Source organism: Cucumis melo, chromosome 12 (assembly GCF_025177605.1).
Source record: "Cucumis melo cultivar AY chromosome 12, USDA_Cmelo_AY_1.0, whole genome shotgun sequence".
Taxonomy (NCBI): Eukaryota; Viridiplantae; Streptophyta; class Magnoliopsida; order Cucurbitales; family Cucurbitaceae; genus Cucumis; species Cucumis melo.
The window spans coordinates 4,597,530-4,617,468 of record NC_066868.1 but is presented as its reverse complement, the minus strand read 5'-3'; the positions used below and the strand labels follow the sequence as shown (position 1 = coordinate 4,617,468).

At 33.0% G+C, this 19,939-nt stretch overlaps 1 protein-coding gene across 1 annotated transcript; it reads left to right on the top strand.

Moving 5' to 3' along the window:
* The first annotated feature begins 382 nt into the window (after positions 1 to 382).
* LOC103501888 (F-box/kelch-repeat protein At5g60570-like) lies at positions 383 to 2,722 on the top strand. The gene is made up of 3 exons (XM_008465638.3): positions 383 to 645; positions 829 to 894; positions 992 to 2,722. Exon 3 carries the CDS (start codon positions 1,238 to 1,240, stop codon positions 2,414 to 2,416), a length of 1,179 nt encoding a protein of 392 aa, XP_008463860.1. The 5' UTR covers positions 383 to 645; positions 829 to 894; positions 992 to 1,237; the 3' UTR covers positions 2,417 to 2,722.
* Positions 2,723 to 19,939: the final 17,217 nt, after the last annotated feature.

The window sequence follows — 19,939 nt, the reverse complement described above, 5'->3', positions numbered from 1 at the left end:
TGCAACCTAAATATACTCAATTTACTTTTTATTTTTTTCCAAAACAAGAGGATTCAATAGTATGTGATTGGATTTTGCTTGCAATCTACCCATTGTTTTATCTATATTTTCAACATTTTAATCTTGCACCCAACCTCTTTCTAAACTCAAAATAATAGTAATAATATTACCATTATTATTACTTTGTCCCTCCCCTCTCTTTTTTTTTTACAATAGATTTCACCTTTTCTCCAACTGTAAAAATAAAAAACTCATTCTTAAAGTTAAAAAAAAAAAATGAATCTCCAAAATTCTCAAGAAAAAAAAATGAAGAATATGATTTTTGTTGTCAGAAAAAATAAAAAAGAAAAGTTGTAAAGAAAGATTGAGAAAAAAAAAAGGAAAAAAAAGAAAGCTTTAGAGGAAGTGATGATGGTAAAGAGAAGAAGGTAGTACAAATATCCAAATGTACGGCCATTGCCGCAAAACTGCCCATTTTCCTGGCTTCCATAGCCCCACCCCCGTCGATCTCTCTCACTACTCTTCATTTCTACACCGCCGCCTCCCTCCGCCCTCCACCCTCCACCGGGGACATGTTTTTTCCCATTCCCTTTTCCTCCGCCAACCCCTAAACTCAAGGATCCGATTCACTTTCCAGTCTTCCGGGTATGTCGTTTTGCTTTTGTGCTTATTCTGCTGGATCCGTGTTCTAATTTGATTTCGATCTTGACCCATTTGGTTTTCTTTGCTTGGGATCGGATTGGTACTCTGAATTACGTTCGTGTTGTAATGGAGTGTGAATTAGTGGTTAAATCTGTTTTGTTGTTTTGTGTTCTTGATTTTTTTCAGATGAGGATTCTGTTTGAGTTTCCGGGTAGCGGCTGGAAGGCTTCCGGAAAGGTGTTTCGATTCATGGTATTATTGGGATTCTAAATCCCTCTTGTTTGTTTGTTTGGTTGGTTGGTTGGTTTTGATTTGAATGGTGTTTTGATTTTTTTTGGTAATTGTATAGATACCTACATGGAGAAATTTGGGAGTTTCTCAAGGGATATGTCGTTGAAATTGTTGGATTGATGGAAGGAATAAAGAGACGGAATTTGATTGCACACAAAGATCAGAATTTCTTTCTGGATGTGGGGAGGATTCTATTGAGATGTGGCATAGCATAGATAACCTTTTTGTTTAACTTTTATTTTTTGATGTTTTTTGTTTGGTGGATTTGGTGGGGTTTTTTTGGGTATACCAAATAGTTATTAACATGAAAAACAGAATTTGTGTTGATACTTGCATGGAGGTGGATAGTAAAGAAGAAGAAGAAGAAGAAGTACCTCATCTCTTGGACTTGAACTCAAGAGGAAGAGTGAATGATGGTCATCACCTTGGATCAAGTGATTCACTGTTCCCTGGTCTTATTGATGATGTTGCCTTGAATTGTCTTGCTTGGGCTTGCCAATCAGATTACACAGCATTGTCATGTCTTAACTCAAGGTTTAACAAGTTGGTTAGAAATGGCGATTTATATGAATGGAGAAAACATTTGGGGATTAAAGAGCATTGGGTGTATCTGGTTTGTGATTTAAAGGGTTGGGAAGCATTTGATCCTTTGAGGAAAGTATGGATGACTTTGCCTAAAATGCCTTGTGATGAGTGCTTCAATCACGCTGATAAGGAATCGTTGGCTGTAGGAACTGAACTGTTAGTTTTCGGCAGAGAGATGTTTGATTTTGCTATATGGAAGTATAATTCAACTTGTAATAGTTGGGCAAAGTGTCCAGGAATGAATCGACCTCGCTGTCTGTTTGGTTCGGGTAGTCTTGGTTCGATTGCGATTGTAGCTGGTGGGAGTGATATGAATGGGAATGTTTTAGACTCTGCAGAGTTGTATGATTCGTCATTGGGTACATGGGAAATGTTACCCAAAATGACAACCCCGCGTAGATTGTGTTCTGGTTTTTTCATGGATGGGAAGTTTTTTGTGATCGGTGGAATGTCGAGCTCCACTGTTTCATTAACTTGTGGGGAGGAATATAATTTTCAAACACGAAAATGGAGGAAAATTGAAGGAATGTATCCGTATGTTAATAGGGCTGCTCAAGCTCCTCCCCTTGTTGCTGTGGTGGACAACCAATTATATGCGGTGGAGTATTTAACCAACCTGGTTAAGAGGTATGACAAAATCAAAAACACTTGGAATGTATTGGGAAGGCTTCCTCTTAGAGCTGATTCTTCGAATGGCTGGGGCTTGGCTTTCAAGGCTTGCGGCGGGGAACTTCTTGTGATAGGTGGACAGAAAGGTCCAAATGGTGAAGCAATTGTACTAAATGCGTGTTCTCCAAAGTTCGGCATGAGGAATGGAGGCTTGGATTGGAAGTTTCTCGGTGTGAAGGAGCATGTCGGAGTGTTTGTCTATAACTGTGCTGTTATGGGTTGCTTATAGAATAATTAGACAGAAGAGCCTGACTCTGAAACTAGATCTGGCACTTTTGGAGCTCCTCACTACATTTATCTCGGTCGGCTACAACTGATCGTCTGCCATGTATGGTTTTTCAGTTTCTTAATGTGCCTATATTTAGATGTGCTTTTTTTGCTTTGTTCTTCTGTTGGTTAGTTTGATCAAATTCTCTCGTCTGTTACATTCATCCTGTTTTCTTCATTGTGTCGTTACTAATAAATATTTGTAGCCTCTCCATTCACTGGATATCGATAATTTTTCAATTCTAACAGTTCCTATGTTTTGATTCAATGGTAAATCAGCTCCAATTTCGTTGCCTGTGCTTCTTTCGTGATAACTTACTGTTTAGTTCTCAAACTGGGACGAACAACCTTTCATACGCATTGTTTTAAACTAGTAATCAGTTGGGTGAGTTTATTCATTAGAATAGATATATGGATCGTCACAAGAATGTAGATATTATTTTATGTGAAACCAACATAATTATTGTGTTTTATGAACTGAAGATATGAACAGGTGAGAATTTGAGGCACTAGAAAATCAGACCCTCAGTAAGTTGCTACTATTTGAAATGAATGTCCATTTGGTATTAAAGAAGTGTTTCTCTTTTGTTTTTATTGTCTTTTCTCAAGGCTCTTAATTGAAAATTGTGTGGAAAGATTTATGTTCTCACAATTCTGGTAGGGGTTTGTATGATAATATTTTCAGTTTCTTTCTTCTATTATTTCTGCTTTTTAAAGGGAAAGGTATCTTTGTCTTTTTTCTTTTTTTATTAAAAAAGAAAGAAAGAAAGAAAGAAAGAAAGAAAATGTAAATACCTTGGATAAATGTTTTAGATTCAATGATAAATGTTTTAGTTTCTTCTGCTTATGTCATCTCTATGTAGAATTGCCTCTTTAACCTTCAATGATTTCTTCTCTTTTCTTCATTTTGCATCGTTATTTTTTTCTTTTCTTCTTCTTCCGTTCTACTATTCTTTTCATTTGCATTTCTTTTTTCTTTTTCCGTTTTTTCTGCATTTCTACTCTATCTTTTTTCCTTTTTTCTTTCTTTAACTATCGAGTTTCAAGTAACAAACATATATATAACATAAATAAAAGGTAAAGCATTGAGCATTGATTATCAAGAACCGATTTTATAGTATCTACTATATAACATAGAATATATAATATAAAGCATAGAGCATTAAGCATCGTGCATCGAGTAGCATTTCTCAATTGCAAAGGTATATGTGGTTTTCTGGATTGAATAGTAAATTTACAAGTTACTGATTTGAGTAGAAGGTCAATTTTCATTCACTTTTAAAAACTAAATCATTTTTCATTTGGGTCTCCAAATAGAGACCTTCCTTATGAATTATTTTAAATATCACGTTATGTAGTATTTGAATTTTTTATTTTTTGAGAAGTGTTTAATTTTGAAAAATCATTCTAAATATGTTTTTTATGTATTTAATTATCGGTTATTACATTTTTTTTATAGGTTAAAGTTATTAAAATAATTAAGTTTTTTAACGTCTTTTCAAAAATATAAAAAAGCGACAAAGTATTTTCACTGTATAAAATAATTTCGAAAACAGAAAAAGCTCAGAAGTTCATCGTGTAAAATACTAAAAATGCTCCGTCAACTACGATCGTTTAGATTTGGCTATGGTTTGGTACATGATCGTTTATATATGACTACAATTTATTTTTTCAATTCTATCGTTTAATTTTGTTACACAATCGTTTAATTTGATTACGTTTAAATTTTGTTACACGATCGTTTAGATTTGATCGTTTAAACGATTTTTTTTTTTCGAAACTTGGTACACGATCATTTGGATTTGGCTAAACGATTTTTTAAATTCTTTTGCTACACGATCGTTTATTTTTTTATACGATCGTTTAGATTTATCTACGCAATTGTTTAGATTTGTCTCTACGATCGTTTAGATTTGGCTAAACAATTTTTTTAATTCTTTTGGTACACGATCGTTTACATTTGGCTACTCCAATCTAAATGATTTTTGTCAAGATTTTTTAGATTTTGCTATTTTTTTTTACACAGTTGTTTAGATTTGGTTATCCAAATTTAAACGACGTAAAAAATGAGAAAAAGAAGAAAGATGATGGAAATAAATCACAGTAAAAAAAGAAAAGAAGAAAGACAATGGTAAGATTAAACGATGTAAAAAAGAATCAGAAAAGAAGAAAGATGATGAAAATATTAAACGACGTAAAAAATAATCAAAAAATAAGAAAGAGAAATCGTAAAATTAGAAAAGAAGAAATACAATGGAAAGAAATCGCAGTGGAAGAAAAGAAGAAATACGATGGAAAGATTAACAACGTAAAAAACAATTGAAAAATAAGAAAGATGATGGAAAGAAATCACAGAGAAAAAAAGAAAAAGAAGAAATACGATGAAAGAAATCGAAGAAGAAAACGACGAAAGAAATCGCAGGAGGAAGAGGATTTCATCGCGAGGAAGAAAAGAAGGATGGAAAGGCAAACCTGTAATATTTAAGAAATGACTAATTTATGGGTTTTGTTACACGGGCCGTAAATAGTTCGGTGTTTCGTTACATTTAGATAAATTTCTTTTTATTATTATTAGTTTTTATATTTTGAAAAGAAGAATGGAGACTTTTTCCACTAAATTTGTTTTCAATTTTGTTCATGTGTCTTCAAAATGAGTAATAAATAAGAAGAAAATGAATGAAATAATTTGAGATGTAAAATATTTAGGGCAAAGAATTAAGGAATAATATTGTATGTTACGTTGACGACTGTGAGCCTTACTCTTCTTAATTCTCTCATTAATTAGAATCTAAATCATGATTATTCAAACCCACCCCTTCATACTAATTCATCTTTTTAATTACTTCTTTCTTCCCATTTAATTACTTTTTACTCTCAACCCACCACTTAGCAATGCTGGACTTTGTTTTCTTTTTTTATTATTAATGGTCAAAAAAATGTGTATCATACTCCATGGCAGCTATACTTTGTAGGTTCCAATTATATTTCACTAATAAACTACTTTACTTTACAAAAGTCTACTCACTAGCCTAACATGCCCAACCTTCCTAACAATTATTTTTCCTAACTAACAACGCTAATAAACTCCCATTCAAATTTTGAAAAAAGGGTGTAAATCTATTTAGACCAACTTGTATACTAAAATAGACCTCTATAAGTCTAATCAACAAGTTCATTATCTGAGAATCAACAAAAGCTCACTCCAAATTTGATCCAATCTAGCAACGGTATTCTTACTTGTCTTAAAGCTCTATTAGAGTGAAATTTATCCCCACAAACTAACACGAGTTCTTACAACATGCTAATTTTGGAGTTTTTATGATTGAGCCTCCGAAAAGGAAAGTGTACATTTATTGGTATATGTAGTAGCTTTTAATTTTTTAAGTCTTTCTTAACCTTAGTTTCATGTCCTCATGACCCCTCTCATTAAGATGTGATGTTAGTTCATTCATGTCCCCCTCTTAAATTCAAGGCATTACAAGAAAACTAATTAAGACTTTATATCTACGATGAAGAAACAAATCGATTATGGTTTGATTAAAAATTATTGTGGCCTTTAAAATAATTGTGAACAGTTGTATGAGAAAAATCGACGGGGAAAAGAATTGTAAAATATTATTTGGTAAAGTTCAACTTTAACTTGAAAAAATAAGTTGTTTGTAAATAAATACAAAAACGACTTATTTTAGATATAATAACTAAAATAAACTTATAATGACTTTTCTTAATATTTTTTGAAATATGAACGATTTTAGTGATATATGATAGTTGTGCCCATAGTTGTATATAGAGTGCTAAAGTATAGTAACATGAAAAGAAACAATCAACACATCAACATTTGTGTTAACCTAGTTTGACGAATGAGCATCTAATCTGGGGGTTGTTTGCCCGGGATAGAAAATTGTATTAATCACAAATACAATAAGTATTGAATACATAGTTATGACTGGATGAACAACACTTCTACACAATTATTACCGTAATGTACTCCTACAAATGTTTCAACAAAACTTAATCATGATATAACATAATAATCATAACTACTTAGAGGGTGGGACGAAACTCCCCCTTAATTGCAACACTAATCAATGATGTACGTAACTTCAACTCCAATTAATTGGAAAGATTCTTCTATGAAATTTTCTTTCTTTTTCTTAAAAAAAAACCATTCAGGAACTTACTGTAATTGGTATCTATCCTTGATTCACACAAGCATGTCAAAACCAGCGAATCTACTTCCTTAGGAAGTTACCAATAGGTAAGATAAGATCTTAACCACTTGTGGGCGATATGGAAGATCTTAACCAATGTCTTAACCAATTATTTAAATAATATGTTGAAATAAAATAGGTGAAATCATTTTGTTAACATTTTTAAATAAAAATTTAAGATCATTCCTTAGAATGATAAATTTTGTTTGTTTGATAGATTGGTTTTTAAATATTAAGGTAAGAAATAAAAAAAGAAAAATCAATATGGTATACTTTTTAAAAACTTAGTATGATCATATTTTAAAAGTAGGCGTCAAAGTAAGGTGTTTACTAGATTTAAATTATGACCAAATGTTGTGAAGTTGGGGAAGCTTTGCCTACACAATGATTTAAGAGGAATCATTCTAGAAATTTAGAAGAAACTTGGCAACACGAACACTCGGTCAATTAAGTTGATCCCTTCATTTTTGCATCATTAACAAAATCTCTTGACTTAAGTTGACGATCAATGTAGAGATCGACCTATTACTTGCAACGGTGAAGACAATGTTGTCAACGATCCAAATACAAACTACTTTGGAAGGCTAAGGAAAATATTGACTTTTTGTTTTGAAAATCCATATATAAAAAACATTAAAAAAAATAGAAATAAATGATGAAAATCTTTAAAATTAGATAAAAATAAGATATAAAGTTAAAGATTAGATCCAAATTTGGTATTTGAAAGAAAAGATTACCTTTGGTTTCTCAAAATATAGCACAACAAAATGAAACTAAATATGGGAAAAAAATTAAATTGGTTATCGAATTAATTTTGCTATATTTTGTAATTAGTTCTAATAATTTTTTATTTTTGAAAATTTCTTTATTTAACTCATCCAAAAATTATTTTATTAATGTTGGGGAGTTTGTTACTATAACATGATTGACGGATTTGTTTATAGATAAATGATGCATAACACGCAAGTAAAAACATGGTCAAGGTAATTACACTAATTAAAATGGCATAAGAGACCAAGTATCTTAGAGATCGTATTAACAATTTATGGTTATTATATATTTTATAACTAAAATGATTTTAGCTCAGAAATAAAAAAAAAAAACATAACTTTGAATGATTACGAAACAAAGTAAAATTGACAAACAAAGAATTAAATTAAAATTAAAATACCTGTTAAGGTGTTGATTTCATTACAAACTTCATTAGTCATATTTAGATTAATCATGGAATTTTTCATTGAACAACATGCTTAAATGTCCAGACTAAGATCTAGGTTATTTTTTCCGAGAACAATCTTTTTCCATAAAATCTTAAACAATAACTAACATATATATTGAAACCAAATTTAAGACTCATGGCATTTAAGCAATTTTATTAACAATTATTACTATTCTTATGACTATTTACACGAAAGGCTAATATCAATCCAATGTTATAGATTCAATTAAATATGCATATTGAATTGAACATTTAACTTAACGATCATTGAAGGCCAAACAATGAAGAATTAAGCATAGTACATTTAAATGCATAATATTTCACAATAACCATAAGAAATACTAAATACTAACGTAAATCTATGAGTAAATCAACCAACACCTTAAAACTATAGAGATTAGCCACTCACGACTCTCAAATACATTCTTTCTTACAAATTTGAAAACATAATGTTAAAGTAAAGAACCAAAGAGGACATTTTGTCATAAAGCTTCTTCTTTGATGGAATTCATCATTCTCCACTCGGTCAGCACCCAAAATCTCAAACGGTCTCCAAAGCAATTCTCCACACTCTCTAACTTTTCTAAGGCAAGAACACACTTTTCGGGTCTAAATTTTGCATTATTTAAATTTTGAGTCTTGACTATTGAAGAGTTTCCAAATATATAAGGGATCAAAACTTGACCACCTAAAAAGATAATTTTCTCACACGCATCTTGAACGTACATTTAGTGGTACAAATATAATAATAAGATAATTTTCCTTCTATTAAGTCTTGGGAGTGATGTGATATGATCTTGTATTTAGTTTAGGCGTTGTTCTTATTTGTCTACCTCCCTCTCTCTCTCTTTCTCTATGTAATCTTATAGCTTGGGCTCTGTCCTCTCTTGTACATTTGTTTGACGAAAAAAAAAAGGATAAACAAAGAAGAATTTAAACTTACGCTTACCCAATTGCTTTTAAGTTTGAGTGTGACTGCACTACATGTTTTTTACTTAAAACTGTGGTGGCTGTAGGAATCAAGAGAGGAAGATCTTATTTTATCTAGACAGCATCATGTGAGTTTTATTTTTTTCTCTTCAAGTGTACAAGGAATTAAATGCCCTATTGTTTAAACTTAATTTTCAATTGTCTTCGTCAGGTCTTGGTGAAAAATGATGGATGCCAAGATTCTATTCCTACATTTTTTGGTAGGTAGGGTTTGTACATTGAAGGATCAGTTTCTCCACCTCTTTCTAGCGTTCATATCAGAATCATTGATGCTGGAGACAGTTCCATTGCTTCCCTTAAGAACGGGGAGTTGGTACTTGAAACTACCACTGAAAAATCTTTTTAATCTAATTGCTTCCCTTAAGATTTTTCCTAGGCTATTAAAAAAAATGAATGTCGAAATCTCCTAGAAACTGTCAGAAGAAAAATTAACTTGATATCAGAAAACTTCTTGTAACTTTGGTTACCTACAATTGACTGATATTGCCTTCTTGTCGAGGTTACCTTTTTGTGTAACATTGTATACATTTGTGGAGTTGTAAGAATTTTAATATGAATTTTAATATAGGCACTAGAGTATTGGTATTAAGTTGCTGGTAAGAGGCTTGAGATTTTCGCAATTTTTCAAAATTGTGCTGTAAGTTCTGTGGACCTTCAACATTCTTTGTTTCTTTTCATATTGTCATATTAATTCTTGTGTTTCGTTCATGGTGTAGGTCATAAGTACAGTGTGTTGTGTGTTTTATAGTCACTGTGACAATCATGGTGTTTTGAAAGACAGAACACTTCAGCGGAGAACCTCCAATTGGTTTCCTTTCTGGAAAAAAAAAAAAGGAACGAAGCACCTGGCTTGCAAAATTTTTTTGTGTAAATGAATTGAAGGATCAGGTGTGCTCGTCTTGGTTTTCTCCTGTTGGGTCTGCAAGCGATTACCCACTTTTGTCTAAGTGGGTAACTTATAACGAGGTGTATATTGCCTTCATCTTTATTTAATGTGTGAGTTTACTATATGTGTCAGTGTTAATTCTTTGCATAAATTTTTTTTCTCATGTCATCTACTTTGATTGCTTTAGTTAGCTTGCAATGGCTCATGTGCTGGTCTGATGGGATTTCACCCATATATATACTCTAGGCTACATTCATTGGCCTGTACATTACGAACTATATGGTGGAACGGTTAACAGGGTAAGTTATTGGTTAACTATCCTTTTATTTAAATTTTAGTAGGAAGCTAGGAGCTAATGTTATATTGACTCGGTTAAGCTTGCAATGGTTCTGATATTATGTGCTTTTGTGTCTCTCTGTTCCTTATTAGAATTTACTTATAAGTTTGCTAGCTATTCTATTGCTTTTAGTTGTTCAGTCTATTTGGAGTTGTTAGTTGAATTTAATTAAACTGTTTTAATGAAGAAAACTATCAAAGTTGAACTTGAGAATGTTGGAATCATATTATCTTAGGTCCCAGTTGCCTTTTGTTTCTCATAGTTAGTTTTGTTCAGAAATAACTTTCTTTTTGTTTTTATTTGTTATTCATTTTGGTTGGTTTTTAATTGATAAGCACTTTGTTTTTGAACTGACACATGAATCTAGGATATTGTTTTTCCTTTCTGAAGAATGAATTGGCTGAAGTTAATTACATACACACTTGAACAACTATTCATGATCAACAAAACACTTTAACAACACTTCATAATCAACAACACACTTAAACAACACTTCATAATCAACAACACACTTGAACAACACTTTTTTTTTATCAACAACACTTTTCAAGAACACTTCATGATCAACAACACACTTCGACAACACTTTTTTTTTATTAACAACACACTTCAGCAACACACTTCAACAACATAGAGCACATACTAGCTAAATTACACACACTTCAACAACACTTTTTTATCAACAACACTTCAAATTCAACAACACACTTCAACAACACTTTTTTTTTTATCAACAACACACTTCAACAACATAGAGCACATACACACTTCAAGAATAATAACTTCTAAGCTTAGCTAAATTCAGCTCACAAACTAAGCTAAATTACATACACACTTCAACAACACTTCATGATCAACAACATACTTAGCTAAATTACATACACACTTCAACAACACATAAGCGCAAACACCAAATTCAGCCCACAAACTTACCTAAATTACATACACACTTCAAACACCAAATTCAGCCCACATACTTAACAAAACTCAAAGCTAAAACACCTATAAGCATATCAATGGCTAAAGTAAAAAAATTGATCGAACGATGCACTAGCACAAAGTACAAAAGGAGAAAAAAATCAACCTTTTGAATGAAAATGGATTATAAAGAGCTAGGATTTGAAGTAGAAGGTTGAGAACAACTTTTAGAGCCTGGCAAGTAAAACAGAGTGTCTCATCTTAGCAAAAAGTGTATTCAAGTTACAGATACTAAATCAATGGAGATAATTTGATGAACTTCAAAAACTGCATTTTAGTAATTTCTAAGATAACCTTACCTCATTGATATTGAACATGACAACTGTATTTTCCTTCAACACTGTATTTTCCATGGTAGCTCGAACACAAAAATATGTGACAAAATATGTGACAAAATATGTGACAAAGTATATGACAAAATACGTGACAAAATGTGTGACAAAGTATATGACAAAATATGTGACAAAATGTGTGACAAAATATCTTATCCTAAGCACAATGTACATGCTTCCCTACAAACTCGGCCCAGTCAGACCTTATACAATCAATGTCATCCTGTGTGTAAGCACAAGATGAATCTTTCATCTGTAGACAATAAGTGATTCTAAATGAGTTTCATTCACCAAAAAGTATATATGCACGCTAGTTTTATAACTATTATGCTTACTATCTGTATGATAGAAGTACTCCTTGACAATATGATGTCACGCATGAACCGCATCACGTAATAATAACATTCTACTACTCCTGATTGCTTAGGACACTGGAGATACACATACAAATGACTTGACCTATGTTAGAAATATGAATTAATTTACAACCTATAGCAACATAGATATTCACATACCTTCACGACCCTCCAATTTTGTTTTTTCTTGTTCATTATGTTGAACGACCAACAAAACAATATCAGAGTTTGAACTACTTAAGAAAAAAGGAAGTAAACGCACAAGTAAGTATGACATACCTTTCAACTACTTCGGTTACATCTGGGTCAATACGGTCTTTCAAAGGGTGTATCCAAAAGGTAGCACCCTTCATAAGGTTATTACAACCAATGTCCAATGATTCCTAAATATATGTGTGAAACAATAATATTACATCTTAGACTATTGTAAGCACAATTCGTGTCAATAACTTTAGGTTATGAACATACCCAAAATTGTAAGGAATCAGTAAGAGTTGATCGTAATCTGTTCTAAGTAATCGTGTAGTCAACAATTGGGCTCGTTCTTCTTTAGAACTCCCACAACTAATCAACCCAGCTGATGGAAAAACAAAAACCAAGTAGAGACATGCAGCAGTGGAAGATAAATATCATACTTTACACTATATGCATCTAAACGATTTAGAAACTAACATGCACATTCTATGCGATGTACCTAAACAAAGAGAGAGGAAGGTAAACGATGAACTTACCTTTGTAGTTCTCAACTTCTTCTTTGATCCAAAGCTTTTTCTCTTCCTGAAAATCACGAGCAAAGGACAACCACCAAGTTAACCTACTATGCTCAGGACCAAGAACTGAGTTGTGGGACTCGATTATGCAAAGTAAAGATTGAGAGATGGGAGTCGATCGTTTAGGTGTTACAAGAGCAAAGAAAATTCATCCTTTTCTCATTCGGTAATGAGAAATTTTATATGAAATCTACATGCAAATTACATGCAATATTATTTCATATAAGTTCAACACCTCATTAATCCATTAATTATCAATGGGATTAGTAACTTCAAATTCACAATTAATTGCCACATTTTCCATTAACCGTTAATTAATAGAATAATTAACCAAAGGGACATTTTGGTCATTTGACCAACTTTAGTCAAAGTTGTCAAACTTTGACTTTTCTCAGTCAAAAGTCAACTTTTTGACTTTTTATTAATTTTCCCGTCTTGACTAATTCTAACCTTCCGAGTATGAATCTGTATTCATTTCTCTAAAATTCAAATCATATTTGAAAATAAATTCGGTAAAAGTTCAAAATCAATATATTGATTTTTTGACCGTTCTCTAAACTTTTAAAGCTTTTAAATATGAATCTATATTCAGATTTGTTTAAATCATATTTAAACACAAAACTTAAAGTTTATTTTTACTGACTTATATCATATATATTTGTCGGTTTCTCTCTCTTTATCTTTATTCGAACAATTCGAATTACTTAAACATACTTGTTCTTAGTTAAATCCATATGAGCTAGTAGGGGAACCTAATGAACCTATAGATCATGGGCTCCAACGATTCGAGATTAACTGGCTAAACTCTTTTAGACTAAAGTTAATCAAAATTCGTTAACTAAAGAGTCATTCCACTAAAGACTCTTAGTTGCACTCCCTCCATTATAGATATATTTTTGTCCACCTGATATAACCATAATGGGTAAGTCGATCCTTCATAGGTTGTTCATAATCTTGGCTGGGTCAAAATACTGTTTTACCCCCGAGATTACATCTTGCTCCTTAAGACCCACTAATCCACTATTGAACAATTGGTTTAAGGTCCAACCTATAAACCAGAATCCTTCTCAGGCCAATGAGAAGGTGGGACCCCTTGTTCAAGACTTGGATTCAGTTCTTAAGGGAACAACCTATCTACTATCCCAGAAGTGGGTAGGAGTAAATTCCATCTTGCACCCTATGTCCCTAGCTATCCACTCGGTCTTACCCCTGAAATTGGAGGCTTATTGGGCCAGCGATGTTGAGCTGCCCTCACTTATGCAGATCTAAGGATACTACCGAATGAACAGAAGTTCATAGTTAACTCAGGATTACGGTCAAGTTACCTAGGTCATCATAAATGAAATAATCAGTTTATAGTTTACGGTGTTATAACTAAAAGTGACTACTTCATGGTTCTAGTCTTATGCAAACCATTTACATATGACGCCCCCACTCCTATGTCTCTACATGAACGGTTCAGGATTACATCGTTTGTACTAACTACGGAACAGGCCGCATCCATAGTGTTTATCCAGAATAAGGCGCCCAACCTTATTCATACACTATAGACCATTTGGGCTATTAACTTGAACTTAATCCATGTTTATGTCTTTACATAAAGCTCAATTATATATGAAAAACTAGTAAATAGTCTCGAAACCTTAAATTTATTGGTTTTAAGATTATAGCATTCAATAATAAATTTTATTGAATCAAATAATAAAGTATGAGTTTTATGACATAAATTCCAAGACCAGCGTCAACAAACTTGTATAGATTCAAAGTTCTTGATGATTTCATACGTGTGTATAGATACCTACGAGTGCATTATGTTGGATCTCAATCGAACACTAAATTTCTTAGGGCAAAACTAACAAATTAATAGAAATGAAAACGATTATATACAAGGTAAACGAAGAAGCTGAACGATTACGATATGTATTATCCAGAAATGCAAGCGAATGAGCTCAACAATTACAATATGAAATATCCAAAAAGGTAAACGAAGGAACTCAACGATCGGAAGTGTAAACGAAGGAGCTGAACGATTACAATATGAAATAGCCAAAAAGGTAAACAAAGGAACTCAACGATCAACAATGTAAACGAATAAGCCAAACGATTACGATATTTATTATCCAGAAATGCAAGAGAAGAAGCTGAACGATTACAATATGAAATAGCCAAAAAGGTAAACGAAGGAACTCAACGATCAACAATGTAAATGAAGAAGCTGAACGATTACAATATGTATTATCCAGAAATGCAAGTGAAGGAGCTCAACGATTACAATATGAAATAGCCAAAAAGGTAAACGAAGGAACTCAACGCTCAGCAATGTAAACGAAGAAGCTAAACGATTACGATATGTATTATCCAGAAATGCAAGCGAAGGAGCTCAACGATTACAATATGAAATATCCAAAAAGGTAAACGAAGGAACTCAACGATCGGAAGTGTAAACGAAGGAGCTGAACGATTACAATATGAAATGGCCAAAAGGGTAAACAAAGGAACTCAACGATCAGCAATGTAAACAAAGAAGCTGAACGATTACGATATGTATTTTCTAGAAATGCAAGCAAATAAGTTGAACGATTACAATATGAAATAGCCAAAAAGGTAAATGAAGGAACTCAACGATCAGCAATGTAAACGAAGAAGCTGAATGATTACGATATATATTATCCAGAAATGAAAGCGAAGGAGCTGAACGATTACAATATGAAATAGCCAAAAAGGTAAATGAAGGAACTCAACGATCAGCAATGTAAACGAAGAAGCTGAACGATTACGATATGTATTATCCAGAAATGCAAGCGCATGAGCTCAACGATTACAATATGAAATAGCCAAAAAGGTAAACGAAGGAACTCAACGATCAGCAGTGTAAACGAAGAAGCTGAACGATTATAATATGTATTATCTAGAAATGCAAGCGAAGGAGCTCAACGATTACAATATAAAATAGCCAAAAAGGTAAACGAATGAATTCAAGGATCAGTAATGTAAACGAAGAAGCTGAACGATTACGATATGTATTATCCAGAAATGCAAGCGAAGGAGCTCAATGATTACAATATGAAATAGCCAAAAAGGTAAACGAAGGAACTGAACGATCAACAATATAAACGAAGAAGCTGAACGATTACAATATGTATTATTCAGAAATGCATGCGAAGGAGCTCAACGATTACAATATCAAATAGCCAAAAATGTAAACGAAGGAACTCAACGATCAGCAATGTAAACGAAGAAGCATAACGATTACAATATGTATTATCTAGAAATGCAAGCGAAGGAGCTCAAAGATTACAATATGAAATAGCCAAAAAGGTAAACGAAGGAACTCAATTATCAACAATGTAAGCGAAGAAGCTGAACGATTACGATATGTATTATCCAGAAATGTAAGTGAAGGAGCTGAACGATTACAATATAAAATAGCCAAAAAGGTAAACGAAGGAACTCAACTATCAGCAATGTAAACGAAGAAGCTGAACGATTACGATATGTATTATCCAGAAATACAAGCGAAGGAGCTCAACGATTACAATATGAAATAGCCAAAAAGGTAAACAAAGGAACTCAACAATCAGCAATGTAAACGAAGAAGTTGAACGATTACGATATGTATTATCTAGAAATGCAAGCGCAGGAGCTCAACGATTACAATATGAAATAGCCAAAAATGTAAACGAAGGAACTCAACGATCAGCAATGTAAACGAAGAAGCCGAACGATTACAATATGTATTATCCAGAAATGCAAGTGAAGGAGCTCAACGATTACAATATAAAATAGTCAAAAAGGTAAACGAATGAACTCAACGATCAACAATGTAAACGACGAGGCTGAACGATTACGATATGTATTATCCAGAAATGCAACCGAATGAGCTGAACGATTACAATATGAAATAGCCAAAAAGGTAATTGAAGGAACTTAACGATCAGCGATGTAAACGAAGAAGCTGAACGATTAGAATATGTATTATCCAGAAATGCAAGCGAAGGAGCTCAACGATTACACTATGAAATAGCCAAAAAGATAAACCAAGGTACTCAACGATCAATAATGTAAACAAAGAAGCTGAACGATTACGATATGTTTTATCCAGAAATGCAAGCGAAGGAGCTCAACGATTACAATATGAAATAGCCAAAAAGGTAAACGAATGAACTCAACGATCAGCAATGTAAACGTAGGAGCTCAATGATTACGATATGTAATTCATAAATAAAAAAGACTATCACTGAAGACTCTCTTTAGAGCTACAGTGCCCACTACTTTATTAAAATTTTCCTCCCCTCATCCTTCTCTCATCTACCTATTTATAACATTCAGATGGTCCCCCTTGTAATAAACAATTCTAACAGAAATGTGGTCCCCCCTGTACAACCGACTTCCACCAATTATTTACTGTTTTCTATCCCTCCTATGGTATTCATGAATAATTGGGGGTCTAACACATTACAAAGACATTGAAAGAAGATAAATTTCAAACAAATTTATAAAGAGTAACACTGTAATAACATATCTTACATTATGTACGCATCAAGGCAAGCGATAGCTATTGGTCGCATAGATGTGAAATCCTTCAACGACTCTATCATTATGCAACATTTTCTTCGGACCCCAAATACGTCATATGGTGTGGTGATTTGAATTACTGACCCCATATGTTCAACTATTCGTAGTAAGAATCGTAGTGCAACTGGAGCATTTTGAATTGGTGTCAGTGCGAATGTGGTCATATCCTTAGTAAATTCCCCATAGTCCATCTATAAAAGATATTGCAATTAGGGTTAATACAAAATGCGACATGTATATCCTTCAATGGAAATTTCATTACCTTTATATTGTCAGTAATGACAAGATCACGTGGCCACAATATGTGTGAACTAACTTTCTGGGACATTTTGTACATCCCTTGCTCTGATGGAATGGGAATTGCATAATCCCCATCCTCCACGACATCTACTATGACTTTAACATTGTCCCCTTCTACATCTGAACCAATTATGGTCCCCCATGCAACGACATGATCTTTCGTTTCAAATGCCAACTTGGATGGGGTTCCAACCTATTTAGAAGACTTTGTCAAATATGTATATCTCACAAAAGTTTAATTACTAAATGAAGGTAAACTTTGGATTCACTAACCTTCATTTTCTCTAATGTCACACCTTCCACCTCCTCATCGTCCTTCGCTATGTTGACATTTATGAATCCAAGTCAATGGTAAGGACAGTATATACATAGAACATGTAACCTTATGGATTAAAGGTCTTTAGAAAAACATACCTTTATGTCTTCATTCAATTCAACAACATCCTCTACGTCTTTTTGTGATTCTAAATCATTTGATAGATCTTCCAAATCGTTCACATTTTCAGCCCCTTCCATGGATGATTTTTCTTTAAAACCCATACCTGGTTCTTCTTTTAAGTCGCCTAGGCAATCATCCTTCTCTTTTATTTTCAACAATTCGTCCTCCAACTCTTTTATTCTTTTTGCCATTCGATCGTGTTCTTTAGAAGTGGCCTTCTCATCCTCTTTTTCATTTGTTTTTTGTTGTGTTGCGGTATGGAAGTACTTTTTCTTTGTGACATACTTCCCCACACCGTGGAGTATTCCAGGACGATCCTTACCACCCAAAACCTTTGTTAGAATATCATCTTCACCGAAAGCATTAGTCGTCTTTTGGGTGGCTACATGTTCATCCTACAAAAGTGCAAAGAATGGAAATTAGTACTTGCTTATACAAAAAAAAAAAAGTAGAATACATGCAAGTACTTACTATAAGATTCACCACTTCCTTCGTCTCTTCATCCGGAATTTGTCCCTTACGATCCATTCTAGCTTGTTTCCAAACTATGGATCGATCAATTTGATCTGATGATGATGCTTTCTATTTATAGTTAAAACATGAAGCGAATGTTAAAGAATATGGCAAAAGAGTAACTATAACACAATAAGATATTTAGAATTACATATAAGCCTACAACAGCTTAAAGAAAATCAGCTTACCAACTATTCCATAAGATTTGCATACCCCTTCCTAGAGGTTATGTGGTTATACTTATGTTTCTTCCACTTCTCCTTCCCATTTTCACTCTTTTTCTTTACATTTCATTATACAAATTTAATCAATTAACATATGAAGCTTATAAAATTGCAATTCAAATTTAAAGAAGGATCGAAAGCGTTATACTTACTTTGAAGTCTTCCTTCAACCGAGATGCAACAAACTCAGTCCAATGTTGTTGATCTATGAAGGAGTACTCATTCAGCGAGAATTTCAGTTTTTCAACATCATCCAAAAATGGCAAAACATATGTTGTCGTCAATCTGTACTTGAATTGACGAAAGCATACGCTAGCATTCTGGATGATAGTCTTTTTCGATCAAGGGTTTACCACAAATCCGGCCTACATAATATTCACATAACATGTTACATAGTAAAAGAAATGGATAGTGTACCAAAATTCAAATGTTCATGGCAATTGTTACCTCTATTAGTTCAAATATTTTGTCCTTTATTTCCTTTGGCACCGTAGGCCAATCAGAGTATGTAATGGAAACATGAAACCTTACAGTCGTTCCTATGAAACTCTTCAGTTTCGTTGCATTTTGACCAATTGCTTGACCCAACTCGTTGTACTCAATCACTAGTTTTTGACCCTCACTCCTAGCACGAGTTATTTCCTTCATTTCAGTTGGACCACGTTTTCTTTTTTGTGTACTACTTTCTCCTTTTTCCTTTGGTGTAGCAACATCCTGCGAATCAACCATATCTACAATACTGATGTAATAGTAAAAGAAGAAACGGTTAGTAACAACCATATCCACAGTACTAATGGAATAGTACGAAAAATAATTAGATTTGAAATAGAACACATAGTACTTTAACAAATTGTTCTTGCAAACGCTAACACCATGATTAACTCATACTAACAATAATAGAAGACATAGTACTTTAAATATGGCAAATAAAATACTTAATAATGTTCAAAGTTGTAAAAAAAAAGTCTTGAACATGAAATAATTTTGCTTCATAACAGTAGGGTTCGTATCTCGAACTGACTTTGTCCTGCAAATAAACAACGACAATCATTATCATTAAACATAACCAAAAAAGGACAATCAAAGAGACTCTAATTACTTTACATACCTATGAAAGTCAAGTGGTAACCCATGTGCCTTCACAGTCAAGTCTAGTGTATGTATCCCTACTTTCATCAATGTCAGTTGTTGTATTCCATTTTGAGACTGGGGGGTAATGCGGCAACATATCTCCAAGGTCATCATTAGAACATTTATACGGAAAGTCTTTTTGTTGTGGCATTACAACAACTGACCATCTTGGATCAACAGGATCTGAGACATAAAAGACTTGTTTTCCGTGTGTGACAATAATA

Coding starts and splice junctions, on each gene's coding strand:
- LOC103501888 (XM_008465638.3), top strand. CDS start 1,238: ATGAAAAACAGAATTTGTGTTGATACTTGCATGGAGGTGGATAGTAAA.